The following is a 15,585-nucleotide window of genomic DNA, read 5'->3' as shown; positions in this document are numbered from 1 at the left end:
CTAGATTTGCATTTCAAATACAACCCACAGACCCCCCTCCCACACACGACTCCTAATCCAAGCTGTTACCCTTGGATAATGTGGAAGTGTTTCAAGTCAGCTGTAAATATGTATTTATTCTCTCCCTCTGTCTCTAGTGTGAGGGAAGGACAATTGGAGCACTTGTTGGCTCGAGAGCTGGTCCCTGGAGACACAGTCTGCCTGTCTCTTGGGGAGAGAGTGCCAGCTGACCTACGCCTCTTTGAGGTATACTGTTACACACACACACACAAAACTCCAAGTCATCATTTAGTGAATGTATTTATCTTTAAAAATGTAAGTTGTGCCTCCCCTAGGGACTTCATTAACAGTAAGTAAATGTGTCTGTGCAAACACACATAAAATATCACAACACGATATCAACATTCAAATGTCAATGTTGGACAGATGAAACAGAAAAAGGCTTGGTTTTGTCATCCGCTGACTACTTTAACGGATCAAGCGGTGGTGGCGGGAGACTGGCTAGCAACAGCTTTTGTCCCGACAAACTGCAGCTTATACAGGCTGCCGCTAACATGTGGTGGGTTGACGACATGATTCCTGTTTCCTGATGACTTTGTCATCTTTTACCAAATAGCCAACTGTCTGCCAGGCCACGCAAAAAAAGTAATGAAACCTTGCATTTGGTCATTGAGTAAACACACAATTACACACTAGTATTTTCATATTGAATACAGCCTCATTGCTCATACACTAGAGTGTCGCTAATTCTCCTTTAAAAATAGCACCAGCTCACAGCGCAAGTCTTTACTTAAACTGACCTGCCACAGTGACCCTTGACCTCACCCCCAAACCACTTCTTCTGTGCCCCAGGCCACTGACCTATCAGTGGACGAGTCCAGTCTGACGGGAGAGACCACGCCCTGCTCAAAGTCAACGTCACATCAGTCAGCCGCCAACAATGGTGACATCAGCTCACGCAGCAATGTGGCCTTTATGGGCACCCTGGTGCGGTGTGGCAAGGCCAAGGTAAAGAAAAGTTCTCTCTAAAAGAAGACTGGATTACAATAATCTCAAATCATGTCAATGCATCCTCCCTCAAAAGGGAAAAGCAAAGGAGAGAGAGCATATTTGTTTTTGTTTTTTTATCTAATGCTATTGTTAAATTATAGGTCACTTCACTTATTTAAAGATTCATTGAACTAAGCACCACAAATAATAAATAGAAAGTATTTGATACAATATGATTTCCTTGTAAATACCAGCTAGCTGTGTGAATAGTACAGTCAGATAGCAACCACCAATATGTTTATCATTTATATGATGATGTTATTTTGTGTCTCACAGGGCATTGTCATAGGAACAGGAGAAAGTTCTGAATTTGGCGAGGTGTTTAAGATGATGCAAGCAGAAGAGGTATTTGTATTTATACGTTTGGTAGAATAGAACTGACAAAGGATTATCTATTTACTCATATTTGTTAACATTTTTCTCACAGTTATTTCGTCTTATTTTATAATAAAACATATTTTGTTAAACTTTTTAATGTTTTATTGTATTTTTGTTGTTTTGTTTTTCCTCAATAGGCCCCAAAAACACCGTTGCAAAAAAGCATGGACCTACTTGGCAAACAGCTCTCACTCTACTCCTTTGGAATCATCGGTAGTTTTTAACTCTTAGGCTATTGAATTTTCTTCGTAACTTTTAGCTTCTTCAATGGTTATTTTGAATAGACTACTATTTTGGCTTGACTTCTGCTCTAAGCACATCAATGCAGCTAAGGTGTGTTGCCATGGGTTTCAGGGGTGATCATGCTGGTTGGCTGGCTCCAGGGGAAACGCATACTAGACATGTTCACCATCGGTGTCAGGTAAGTCGAAATGTGTACATTATGGATGGGTAAATGATGTACTCATATCGATACCTATAGTGGGGGAAATAAGTATTCCACACATCAACAATTTGATTCAACATATTGCACTGCTAGCTAGAGGAGGATGGTTCTGTCTGGCTGAGACAGAAGAGTAGGGATGGGCTCCTTCTTGGGTCCAGTTCCTCTCCTGGATGTCCTCTAGGCTCTGTTGAGTGCCATGCAAATAGAATGTAACTGATGGTTACATTCAAGGAAAGAGGGATTTGTCTAAGTGGATTATTGTTAATTAATTAAAGGTACATAATCCTTAATTTGTATTGTAGTAAAACGGAGAGATGGGGTTGGGGAAATGTTATCTCAAATTCAAATTCACAGCTCTGGATTCAAAATCTTAGAGTCTATGATATTGAAATGATAGTCAAATCTAACCATACCTAGGACATACATAGGAATGTATATGTCAGTCTTCAAGAATCAATGGATGGATGTGGATTGACATGACAATAGAAACGGCAAAACAAATCCCAGATAGTGCTTTGAAGAAAACTCCATGCCGGACTGAGTCCACATATTTCATGATTAGTTTGGTTTGCAAGTCAGTGTTGCATGACATGTCCAGAGAGATTTTATTGCTCTTTTTCACTCATTTTCGTCTCTTTTACGTATTTTGATAATAATGGAGTTGGTGTTCCTTTCTCTCTCACCCCCACCCTACGTCATCCTACCTACCCCCTCCAGCTTGGCAGTGGCAGCCATCCCAGAGGGCCTGCCCATCGTGGTGACGGTCACCCTGGCTCTGGGCGTCATGAGGATGGTGAAGAAACGAGCCATCATCAAGAAGCTGCCCATCGTTGAAACACTGGGTAAGAGTCTGGTGGATGTTCCATTCAGTATGGTTCAATGCTGTGCTGCTCAGCTCTGCGTTAACAGAACGTGTGTTATCCCTCTTCATAACCAATGTAATTAGGACTGTTACTGCCTAGTTTGTTTTTGTTGACATTTTTGTTGGAGATTTTGAAAATATAATGCTCAGAGAATTCATTAATTGAGCACAACAGAGGTCATAGAAATCTAGTGCTGTTTGGTTAGTGCACCATTGTTTAAATGGTGTTGGTGCCCCTGCATGCAGAATCAGTGATGGCTGCTTAAAACAGGTGAGGGTCCTGTTTCAGGTTGACGTCATGAAGACCTAGCTAGGGACGTTGTCTGTGTTTGTGTCTGTGTGTCTCATTACCCCTCTATTCTATCCTCAAGGCTGCTGCAATGTCATCTGCTCAGACAAAACAGGGACTCTGACCAAGAACGAGATGACTGTCACCCACCTGTTCACGGCAGACGGCCTCCATGCTGAGGTATGGACGACTCAGGCCTCTTCTTCACTTTTTTCTTTTCACAAAACGCCTATCCAAGGTATACCCAAAGTCAATTGAAAGCTGTTCTTGAACCATTTGGAGTAAATACATAGGATTGGTCTCCTTTTGAAGGTAACACTGAAGTTTGTTCCCCAACAGTAAGAATGACTAAGTGGTACTGGCATTGAGAAATACAAGTTTGAACACACTGAAGTAAAAGTATTTGTTTTCATTTTCGCCTAAATATTTTTTTTCTCCAAAAATGGCTGACTCCTAGGGCATTGTCTGACACCTTTATAGCCATAAAAACAAAATAAATCCAGGTGGAATATTTGATAAATAATTTATAATAGGGTTAAAAGGGACAGCATAAGCTGTACCGTAATCTACTTTTGACTTCGCTTCCATTTTTATAAAGAAAAGGAAATATGCATTCATAGGCATTCTTTAAGAAAATACAGTATGTTGTAGTTTTCGTCTGAGAAATAGATAAAATAATATTTTTCAGTCATAATTTGTCTGCAATCTCATTTTGTTAGAAAATTGTATCGTGAATTGTATCCAATCGTGAATTGAGTGTATCGTTACATCCCTAGTCCGTAGTGCTTTGAGCCTCCCAGCCAGCCACAGAGATGCGCAATGGACATGGATGTACACAAACCATGTAAACAAACCATGTAAACAAACCATGTAAACAAACCATGTAAACAAACCATGTAAACAAACCAGGCACTAGCTCGTTCAGAAACGGTAACCTCACTCCTCCCGAAAGCTTTTTTTACTTACTTAATTACTCTGATAATAAGCGTGATAGGATTTCCTCAGGTGCTATGTGGGCTATAGGAGATGTCCAGACCTGGGTAAAAGTAGTATCAAATCTGTCTTTCTTCAGTGGGCTTAGTTAAGCTTGCCCCCACATGCTGGGGGGGTGGGGTTTTTGCACTTTTTTAACTACTCTATTCCCATCTGTACTCTCAGATGCAAGTATTTAAAATAAACAGTTACTGATTTTGTCATGGAGGTGTCACCCGGGCAAGGCTGCATCATAAAGGAAAAAAATAAATAATAACGGTATAGAAATGCAAGATGAATGAATCAGAAAAGAAGTCAAGTAAGATGATTTCCTGTTGTCCAGTGAGTGTCTATTTGTGGTGTGGTTTAAAATGGAATGGGATTGCATGATAATATAACATTATGAAATCTAGTGTTGAGGTCAAGCACCGGCCTCACCGGCAAATATTACAATTAGAAACAGCACCCATTTAAATGTGTGTGGCCACAGAGCGTTAAACGACATGCTTCCACCTATAATCATTGTCCTCCATTCTGTGGTTCTCCAGGTGACGGGTGTGGGTTATAACGGAGCGGGTGAGGTCTTCCTGGACGGGGAGGTGGTCCACGGCTTCTCTAACACCTCCGTCAGCAAGATCGTGGAGGTGAGAGGACCGGAAATTAGGTTTTTCCGCGGAAATATCCCAGTGGTCCTAAAATGTCTTTCTCTCCTCAACGCTTAAAGATGGTAGACAGGAAGCCTATTTTGCACTATTGGAATGTATCCTGTGACGATATGAGGTTGATTCTGTTCTGGTTTCAGCTCTGTCTGATGTCATATCCTGTCTGTCTGTCTGCGTTCTGATAGGTTGGTTGCATATGCAATGATGCTGTCATCAGGAACAACACGCTAATGGGACGCCCCACTGAGGGAGCTCTCATTGCCCTGGCCATGAAGGTAAACACAAACACACACACACACAATGCAATGCCTGCGTCTGTACGTACATGTGCCGCAGAGAGAAACATTGTTTCTGGGTAAGCGTTAAGGTCGCTGTGGGGTTGTGGGGTTAACAGCGAGGATTAGGGGTGGGCATCGACGATCGATAATTGATCGATAAGGATCTTGGTCGATCACAAAATAAAACATTTGGTCGATCACAAAAAAAAAATAAAAAAATACACTCGCAGCAACCCTGTTCTCCCCTGGGTGGTCAATCGGGCCATGAGAAAGTGACAAGAAAACAAACGAGTCCCTAGGAAGGGAGAGAAACACACACACTCACAGACACATTCACGTGTAGTGAGTAAACCACAGATGTTCCCCAGACGGATCACACCCCTGATGTGCTTGTGTTTGCTTGGGCATGTGGACTTCTCTGTGTGTATGTGTTCATTGCTGTACGTTATTGTTTGACTCCCAAAATATTGTCTGTGTGTGAGTTCTTGGCATCCCTGACTTGTCTGTGGATCAATAATTAGATGTTATGTCTCTACTGAGCATCGTTTCACTGTGTGTGTGTGTGTGTGTGTGTGTGTGTGTGTGTGTGTATGTGTGTGTCTGTGTGTGTGTAGATGGGTATGGAGGGCCTGCAGCAGGAGTATGTGCGACAGGAGGAGCGCCCTTTCAGCTCAGAGCAGAAGTGGATGGCCGTCCGTGCGGTCCACCGCACTCAGCAGGTCAGTCCACCGCATTCACCTCCTCATCCCTCCTCATTCACCTCCTCATCTCTCCACATTCACCTCCTCATCTCTCCACATTCACCTCCTCATCTCTCCACATTCACCTCCTCATCTCTCCACATTCACCTCCTCATCCCTCCTCATTCACCTCCTCAGCCTTCCTCATTCACCTCCTCATCCCTCCTCATTCACCTCCTCATCCTTCCTCATTCACCTCCTCATCTCTCCACATTCACCTCCTCATCTCTCCACATTCACCTCCTCATCTCTCCACATTCACCTCCTCATCCCTCCTCATTCACCTCCTCATCCCTCCACATTCACCTCCTCATCCCTTCACATTCACCTCCTCATCCCTCCTCATCCCTTCACATCCACCTCCTCATCCCTCCTCATTCACCTCCTCATCCCTCCTCATCCCTTCACATTCACCTCCTCATCCCTCCTCATTCACCTCCTCATCCCTCCTCATCCCTTCACATTCACCTCCTCATCCCTCCTCATTCACCTCCTCATCCCTCCTCATCCCTTCACATTCACCTCCTCATCCCTTCACATTCACCTCCTCATCCCTCCTCATTCACCTCCTCATCCCTCCTCATTCACCTCCTCATTCACCTCCTCATTCCTCCTCATCCATCCTCATCCACCTCCTCATTCCTCCTCATCCCTCCTCATTCACCTCCTCATCTCTCCACATTCACCTCCTCATTCCTCCTCATCCCTCCTCATTCCTCCTCATCCCTCCTCATTCACCTCCTCATTCACCTCCTCATTCCTCCTCATTCCTCCTCATCCCTCCTCATTCACCTCCTCATTCCTCCTCATCCCTCCTCATTCCTCCTCATCCCTTCACATTCACCTCCTCATCCCTCCTCATTCCTCCTCATCCCTTCACATTCACCTCCTCATCCCTCCTCATTCACATCCTCATCCCTCCTCATTCACCTCCTCATCCCTCCTCATCCCTCCTCATTCACCTCCTCATCCCTCATCCCTTCACATTCACCTCCTCATCCCTTCACATTCACCTCCTCATCCCTTCACATTCACCTCCTCATCCCTCCTCATTCACCTCCCCATTTCTCCTCATTCCTCCTCATCCCTCCTCATCCCTCCTCATTCACCTCCGTAGTCCTCCTCATTCACCTCTCTCTTCATGTCCTCAATGACACCCTAGCACATTAGAGGTCCACAGGCTACTGTACAAGGACCCTACATTACACCTGACCTGTGGTTTCTCTCCATGTGGTTCCCTGTGTTGCGTGTTGACCTCAGGACAAGCCTGGCGTGTATTACATGAAGGGGGCCTACGAGCAGGTTATCCGCTTCTGCAGCTCTTACAACAGCAGAGGTGCCACACTGCCTCTCAGCAGCCAGCAGAGGGAACTCTACCAGCAGCAGAAGAGCTACATGGGCACCGCAGGCCTCCGAGGTAATGGGGATCGTTGTGGAGGTCGCTCCTTTAGACGTGTCAGTATTTTCACAAAAAAAATATTTTCATAATCCATAATGAAAGCCTCACAGATAGCAGATTCTCCCGGTCCATGTATTGTAAAACTCTAGCCAAATTTGATGCGTTGGCCGAACGTGAACAAGATGAACTCTCCCTTTAACTTCCTATTGCTTCAAATATACTTCATGTGCTACGGTAGGTTGAATAAAATAAAGATGATTGTCCCTGTTGTGGTGCAGTTCTGGCGTTTGCGTCAGGCTCGGAGATGGGCAGCCTGGTGTTCCAGGGCCTGATGGGCATCATTGACCCGCCCAGGACAGGGGTCAAAGAGGCGGTGGCCATGCTCATGAGCTCGGGTGTGGCCATTAAGATGATCACAGGAGACTCCCAGGAGACTGCAGTGTCTATCGGTGAGGACTGTCACACTCTCTCTCCCCCATCTGTGTCTCTCCTGTGTGTCTTTCTCCCCCCGTCCTATTTATTTATTTATTAATTTATTTATTTATTGCACAGAAATGTTCAAACAAAATTAAGGATGAAATGCAATGTGTGTGTGTGTGTGTGTGTGTGTGTGTGTGGCGGTGGGGGGGGGTCTATCCTCAGCCAGTCGTCTGGGTCTGTACACCAAAGGTTCCCAGGCTCTGTCTGGAGAGGAGGTTGACCAGATGGACCTTCACCAGCTGTCTCAGACAGTGTCCAGGGTATGAGCCCGCACACACCATCTCTGTCTTTCTACTGACTTGTAAGGATTTAGATAAGAGCAGTGAGCTGGAGTAGGGTGTGGTCCATTTGTTATATTATAGAATATTGTTATATTCGTACTGTAGCATATAGTGCTATTGTATAGTGCTTTAAAATCTAGGTATGTGCATAGCTACAAGTGCTGTGTCCCGCTGTTTTTTAAATGCAAAGCACATTTAGCGGTGAAACCATCTTTTTTTATTTCACCATACTACATGCACGTTGGCATGTCTTCAGCAATGAACAATATTATCACATATACTGCTCCCGAATAGTCGCTGGTCGATTGGTTGGTCATTAGACCCTTGGTCGGCTAAATTTAGTTTGCAAGGCAAAAAGACACCTACATACGTCGCCTGCACGTCAGCTTTGGTAGAATGGCAGCGTTCCCAGCATATAAAACCCAAACAAACACATGCAGACTGTCTTGTTCCACACAGCTGCTACCACTATGCCGGTAAAGAAGACTATAATGAAACCAGTGCATTTTCGGATGGCCAAAAAGTCTAATTAAATAATGAATAGCCCGTCATACATTTGCAACAATTAGTCGATTATGGATTTGAACAGACGATTTTGACTCGACCAAACAATTTCTTGGACTGGTACTCTAATTTTAGTAGTATTACCCAACCCGAAGCTAGGCGTTAAGAACCTCAGTTGGAAGTTGTGCAAGTGCTCAGGGAGGTGTCATGGCAGGAACAATGCAGCGCAGTGAAGATGACCTGCTGTGAAAATGTTGCTTGTTGGCTGGAGAAGAAATAACAAGCCTCATGTGCTTTGTCACCCCCACAGGTAGCTGTGTTTTACCGGGCCAGCCCCAGAAACAAGCTGAAAATAGTCAAGGTGAGAGACGAATGTTGTCCAGCTGGCATGAGGTGTACGTGTGTGCGTGCGTGTATGCATGTAACTAGACACTTGTATAGAACTGAGAGCTACATGGTATTCGCTCCACCTTGCCCTCTGTTTGGCTAGGTGGAATGTCAGCCATCTTGCTTATATATCTATGTCTTTATGGTCTTTAGAGGTACTGAGGGGTTCTTTCAGTTCACCTTCTCTCTCCCTAGTCCCTTCAGAACATCGGTGCGGTGGTGGCCATGACCGGGGACGGCGTGAACGACGCAGTGGCACTGAAGGCAGCCGACATCGGTGTGGCCATGGGCCAGACGGGAACTGATGTCTGCAAGGAGGCAGCAGACATGATCCTGGTGGACGACGACTTTCAGACCATCATGTGTGTAAACACTCCAAAGAGTTGTGTGAATGGATGAGGCTGTCAGAGGCAGTAGGGGCAGGGTCGGCATGGCCTCTATCCATATCAATACAATGAGCTCCGGAAATTAAAGTCTCTGTCAATATCAGTTGCATTTTTGTTTGATACAATATCATTATGTTATTGGAATGTACGTTTTAATGAAGACACAGCAATGACTGGCACCGACCACTACCTGCTAGCATTTTGTAAACAAATGTGTTTCCCCCAATTAGCATTGTCTACATTTAATGTCAAATCATCTCAAGATTACTTTAAATAAATCATAGACATACTTTTCTTAGTTAGCATGAGATGATTCTAATGTAAAATAATAAAATATGTGTTCATTGATTAACTGTTTCTTAATGACAAATGTTTGTTACAATGTTCAGTCATGTAAACTAGTAGTCATGTAACATTAACTTCTATTTCCATACTTTGGTTCCTTACTAGGTCTGCAATCGAGGAAGGAAAAGGCATTTACAACAACATTAAAAACTTTGTCCGCTTTCAGCTGAGCACGTAAGTGAAGCACTACTGTTCTGTACCAACTTCTTCTGCAAGGTTTTGCTACACCTCATCAATTTCCATTTATAGCTGAAAAATCAGTGACACAACTATACAGTTGTCCTACAGCATAACTATAGTTACACTGCATACAAGGACTTTGATGCCCACAGAGGGAGCAAAGCAAAGGACTCAGTTTAGTTACAGATGGGCGTTTTTGTTGTATGTTCAAATACTAATTTGAATATGGCCGTAGTCATTCATTTATCCAGGTAGTCCCTCGGATGCAGTGATTTTTTTCAGATATTTTTTTTGCTGTCTGACAACAGTGTGTAATTAATTGCTATCGCTAGAATAAATAAAGAGTCAACTCCTCCCACTGTTTATGTTTCCTAGGAGCATTGCAGCGCTCACGCTAATCTCCCTGGCAACACTGATGAACTTCCCCAACCCTCTGAACGCCATGCAGATCCTGTGGATCAACATCATCATGGACGGTCCTCCAGCTCAAAGGTATTAGGCCCACAGTGCATTGTGGTTACTGTAGTGTTTTGGTATGGAAATGCTCATGACAGGTTTTCTGTCATTATTCTTATAGTCATTATTATATTCGTGTTTGAAGTTGCTGGGGGGTGTGGTGAATACTTTTTCATGTCACTGGAGCTGTTGAATGGTTGTCTGGTTCCACAGTTTGGGAGTGGAGCCGGTGGACAGCGACGTGATCAAGAAACCTCCACGGAACGTGCGAGACAGCATCATCACCCGCAGCCTGCTGGTCAAGGTGCTCCTGTCGGCTCTCATCATTGTGTGCGGCACGCTGTTTGTCTTCTGGAGAGAGGTATTGAGAGCTACGGGTGCTTTATTTTACAATCCACTTGCAGTATAATCTATGTATGCATGTCGTTCTAAATCCTTGGACAAAACAACATAATGTACTATTTAATTTACCATAGTTCTATCTATCAAATCATACTTCTATCAACCTCTCTGGGTCCGTGATAGCAAGCAAATGAAGCTACTTGAAAACAAATTGAACTGAAGTAGTATACAGTAGTATGGATTTGCTCATGAACCAAAGCATTAATGAATATTACTAATGACTTAAAAGGAATACTATCATGCCTTTTCTTGTGATCCAACAGTAGACTGCCCCTGCTCTCATTCAATCAATTCATTAGCATAGCATTAGCATAGCAGTGGCAAGAGAACCCGTGAGATAACATTACAGAGCCAATTGATTTGGTATACACTACAGAGAGAACAATAAGGGTCTTTGGACAGAGCCCTGGGGGGACACCAGTGTTGAGGGTGCGTGATGTCGACAACAACCCTCTCCACATTACCTGGTAAGAGGGAGTTGCCAAGTAGGATACTAACCAGGAGAGCGCAGAGCCTGAGACGCTCAGCTCTGAGAGGGTGGAGAGATGTATCTGGTTGTTTACTGTGTCAAACACGGCAGACAAGTGCAGAAGAATGAGAACGGAGGAAAGGGCTGATGCTCTGACAGTGTGGAGAGCCTCTGTGACAGCAAGGAGAGCAGTAGAGTGATCAGCCTTGAAGCCGGATTGATGTCGGTCAACGAGATTGTTCTGTAAGAGATAATGCGAGAGTTGGTCACAAACAGCACGTTCAAGAGTTTTTCTGTAGTTTTGGACAACAAAACTGGGTCAAGTGATGGCTTCTTGAGAAGAGGTTTGACTCTGGCTGTCTTTAAGGCAGAGCCAGTGGTCAGGGAGGAATTCATGAGGGTGGTAAGGAAATGAAGGATGTTGTTCAAGATGGATAGGTGAATGGGTGAGGGGATGGGAACGAGAGGGCAGGTGGTTACCGGATTGGAAGTTTTAGAACACGGGGAAAGTGATTCTTAACTACAGCCAAATCTACTAATAGTAGTAGTAGTGTTAGCACAAGGCTGTGTGAAAGAGCTGCAAATGTCATCAGCCTTCTTTACAACGTTGGTGACATCTGCAGAGGGGGAGGAGGGTTGAGGAGTGAGGAGAATGTGGCAAACCATTTCCTTGGGTCAGAGGCAGTCGATTGAATTTCAGAATAGTAGAATTAAGCTTTGGCAGGTGTCACAGAGAAGGAGAACTGTCGGGGAGAGAGTGATAAGATCCTAGGTCGTCAGGAGGGCCAGTTTTCCTCTGTTTCCTCATTGTTGCTTGACACACTTCGTGTACAGCGCAAGCTCAATATTTTTGAGCACATCATGGAGGGCGTGTTAAAAGATAAGAATAACTATGCAGTTTGATTTTGGAATTTCTTGTTCAAAACTTGTTCTTGTTTTGTGTTCCTTCCTCTTAGCTTCGGGACAACTTGATCACTCCCAGAGATACCACCATGACCTTCACCTGCTTTGTGTTCTTTGATATGTTCAACGCTCTTAGTTCACGCTCACAGGTGGGTACCGTCTGCACCTGCACAAGAGTGGATGAACTTCTGTATGCGTCTAAGACAACACAGGTCTCACAGTGCACAAGATGGCTTGAGTAGAGCATGCAATGGCTTTTTATATTGGGGCCAATCACTCCTCTGTATGAATGTCAGTCATGAGGCTCCTCACCTCTGATACACTTTTCACTATGCCCTAGAACAAATTGTTCAACATTTCTAACCACACACCTAGAATGGTTTATGCCGATCGCGAGTTAACAGTGCCTATAGCTGGAGAGGTTTTACAGGTCTAGTCAGAGTTATCTTACCCTTTGTCTTATTAGGCAAATTGACTGAGAGCATAATATGCATATATGCAATATTCTCATTTGCAGCAATGGCCAGGGGAGAGGAGAGGGAATGAATGAGCTAATTACACACAGACACACACACACAACCATAACCTTATGTGGTACTCTCTTTGTCAGACTCGGATGGTGCATGAGATGGGCCTGTTCAGTAACCCCATGTTCTGCTACGCCGTGCTGGGCTCCATCATGGGCCAGCTGCTGGTCATCTACTTCCCCCCGCTGCAGAGGGTCTTCCAGACAGAGAGTCTCAGTGTGCTGGGTAAGAAACACCACCACCCTGTCACCCTGTCACCCTGTCACGCTCAACCACGTCACATTTTATCGCAACTTCTATAACTTCTATAACTCCTATGCTGCTATACAATTGGCACCATACGTTGTTGTTTTTTTTTTTATTGCATTTACATTGTTGGTTTTTGTTGACTGATTTGTCATATTGTTAGAGTTCTTGAATCAAGCATTGAATACCCTGTTTCCTATGTAATGACAAATCAACTTTTAATTGAATTGAAAAATCAACATCACTAAAGGGGACATCTATCAATCTGGGATTGGTATACATTTTTGTACTTTTAATTTAATGACACATAGCCACATGAGTTTAGTTCAACTGTGTTCCCCCATCAGAACCCAAAATATACGCTTGTTTTACTCTATTGTTGGTAAACAAACACTGTATAGCTTTAAAACTCGTTACAACTATCTTTTACTATCTCATGGGTGGTTAGTCCTTACATCCAAAGCTCTCTCTTTGAATTTGAGAGTGGTTACATTTCTCCAGCCCCATCCTTCAGCTCTTAACTAAAACAATTGTAGGGTAGACCCCTTTGTTTTTGTTTGTATCCCAGATTGCTCTTTAATATGTATTATTAGTAATACAAAAACATGATGTGATTGAGGCCTAACAGTGTGACCTCCGCCCTGCAGATCTGCTCTTCCTGGTGGGTCTCACGTCCTCTGTGTGTGTGGTCTCTGAGGCCATAAAGAAGGTTGAGAGGTGGAGGGGGGCGGAGAGGACTGCAGAGCCCCACGACTCCTTCCATGAAGTATGACGCACATTGCGTTATGTGTGATAGACGATGGGAGTAGATAAGGGTAGGGGAGGCTGAGCAGGGACTTGTGGTTGTCGAGAGGGACAGAGATGGATGGGTGGGGTGGGTGGGCGGGCGGGCGGGCTCGGTCTGAAGACGGACTGGAGAAGAAACTGTGGCAGCTGCTGGTCGCTGTTCTCTCATGGGATCACTGGATGATGGTGCCCCCACCTGCCCTGTCCCCCAACCCCTCACCCATGAGAAGCTTTTGGCGTGCTGCTTTGAGACTGTCCCATCACCAAGACCTCGAGGAGCTTTATTTATGACACACTGTTTGCTCTCAGAGGGAACTGTAATTGCTTGTAGATTGGCTACTGATGTCTAAGTACTACAGTAACAAACCCGGAATAGAGCAACTGTTCAGTCTAGGGATTCATGGGTAAAGAGTTTTCTTCTAGTTCTTTTGTGTACCTGCGGTGGTGGCTGACCATAGCTTTGTGGATCTAGGGATATGATGACCTTCATGCATTCCAGCTGTCTTTGACTCTAGCAAATCTTCCCTACCAAGGAAAAGTGTGCAACTTGGCTTGATAATGTGTGCAATCCTTTTATTTGTCATGTTTTTGTTTAGTATTTGGTATAGACTTTTGGGAGGAGTTGACCACTACATATTGTGCATTTTTGTGGTTGAATATATTTTTTTCTTCAAAAGGTAGGGGAGGAAAACTTTTTTGGTTTGAACACAAGTGGATTTGGTTTTTATGTTCTGTGTGATTCCACTCCTATCTAATCTAGTGTTTCCATGTGGCACAATCACACCACAGTCACATCTTGCCTGGTCACCACAGACAGTCTGGGCTCTATGTTGCCAAACAGTCTGCCTTGAATTTGCTATCTTATCAGTAATGACCGTAAGGAGGAAGACAGAGGACTTGATCCTGATTTGATCATCCCCACTGCTACCCTCTAATCACATAGGGTTATGCAAATAAACATTTAAATAAGTTCACAGTTTTTTCCCCGTTTCATAGTACAAATCATGAGAAGCACGTATCACGTACGTATCCACCATCCAGCCCAGGCTAGTTGTTCATTTGGATGTTTGCACATTATCCTAGACAAGTCTTGTAGGCATCCTAAAACATTTGCATGGTCTCATTACGAACCGATGTGTGTTAGATTGTTATCGTGGAAACAGCTCATGTTATTCTCTACAACCAATCAGAGACTTTGTGGAAAATCTGTCTTCATGTAATCATTGTGATTACTGTGAGGCCAGACCGTAGTAGGAGTTGTGTGGGAGCACAGTGGGCGACCTGGTAGAGTCACATCCATTCCCTTTTCCACTGGTGGAGATTATCATTAAATGCAGTCTTAACTAGAACAGTTCTTGAAAAGGTAATTTCTTTCATTTTGGATTCAGTTCTCAAACATGTTTCTGTCCTCAAAGCAGTATATCTGTACAGACATGGTGGATCACAGCACAGCAAGTATTTATGGCATTTTAGAACTGACAGGTACGATCCCATTTCGAGAGACGTCTGTTTGTGCCACCTTTTACATATGCCCACGGTTTACTCTCATTGAGCCTGTTCCCTCATCTGAAATGATGAACAAGAACCCACTGTCTCCCTACTTCCTTAAACTCCCAATGTCTGACCAACATGTCTAGTTCTTGTTGGGAACGAACTGCTGTCTGAAACAAAGGGCACCCAGATACAGTATGTTAACCTGTGCAGTCCGTAGTCAAATGAAAGTGTGAATATGTATTTGTCCCGATGACCCACACATAATGCACTGGTCCTAGTATACAGTACATCTTGTCTACTGTATCTCTTGTGTTTCTGGGCCTAAAGTGGCCATCTTAAGCACATTTTCTCTTTACGCTCCTTTCAGGGGCCTCTGAGGCCTTGTTTTGGTACAGTCGGACATACCGGAGTTGTATTTCACAAAGCAATAACTTTTAACTGGCTTATTTTTATTGATATTCAGATCAGGTCTCTCTGATGTTCTGTTTTGTTAAGAGAGCATATAGTTTTTGTACTGTATTGAATTACAGTACGTAGTTATTCCATGTGTATTTAAAATGTAGCTTTCCTTACAGGCGATATACAGTGCCCTGCGTAAGTAATGACAGTGAAGTGTTTTTTCTGCTTTTGGCTCTATACTCCCAGAGTTTGGATTTGAAATCAA

General features: G+C 43.9%; 1 protein-coding gene across 1 annotated transcript in view; it reads left to right on the top strand.

Annotated features, from left to right (window-relative positions):
• Positions 1–13,434, top strand: part of atp2c1 (ATPase secretory pathway Ca2+ transporting 1) — a gene marked incomplete at its 5' end in the record, with an annotated part of 38,456 nt that extends 25,022 nt beyond the window's left edge. The window contains 21 exons of the mRNA XM_080540010.1: positions 138–246; positions 853–1,008; positions 1,327–1,395; positions 1,566–1,641; positions 1,783–1,849; positions 2,591–2,715; positions 3,107–3,204; positions 4,545–4,640; positions 4,844–4,933; positions 5,551–5,655; positions 6,937–7,093; positions 7,354–7,524; positions 7,718–7,815; positions 8,651–8,701; positions 8,923–9,089; positions 9,564–9,632; positions 10,014–10,130; positions 10,308–10,455; positions 11,922–12,017; positions 12,479–12,620; positions 13,289–13,434. Of these exons, the coding sequence (XP_080396136.1) occupies positions 138–246; positions 853–1,008; positions 1,327–1,395; positions 1,566–1,641; positions 1,783–1,849; positions 2,591–2,715; positions 3,107–3,204; positions 4,545–4,640; positions 4,844–4,933; positions 5,551–5,655; positions 6,937–7,093; positions 7,354–7,524; positions 7,718–7,815; positions 8,651–8,701; positions 8,923–9,089; positions 9,564–9,632; positions 10,014–10,130; positions 10,308–10,455; positions 11,922–12,017; positions 12,479–12,620; positions 13,289–13,413 (2,332 nt within the window). The 3' untranslated portion in view covers positions 13,414–13,434. The remainder of the gene's footprint in view (positions 1–137; positions 247–852; positions 1,009–1,326; positions 1,396–1,565; positions 1,642–1,782; positions 1,850–2,590; positions 2,716–3,106; positions 3,205–4,544; positions 4,641–4,843; positions 4,934–5,550; positions 5,656–6,936; positions 7,094–7,353; positions 7,525–7,717; positions 7,816–8,650; positions 8,702–8,922; positions 9,090–9,563; positions 9,633–10,013; positions 10,131–10,307; positions 10,456–11,921; positions 12,018–12,478; positions 12,621–13,288) is intronic.
• Positions 13,435–15,585: the final 2,151 nt, after the last annotated feature.

Source organism: Nansenia antarctica, assembly GCF_963989245.1.
Source record: "Nansenia antarctica genome assembly, chromosome: 10".
NCBI lineage: Eukaryota > Metazoa > Chordata > Actinopteri > Argentiniformes > Microstomatidae > Nansenia > Nansenia antarctica.
The sequence above is the reverse complement of the archived record's forward strand: the minus strand, read 5'-3'. Positions and strand labels throughout refer to the sequence as shown.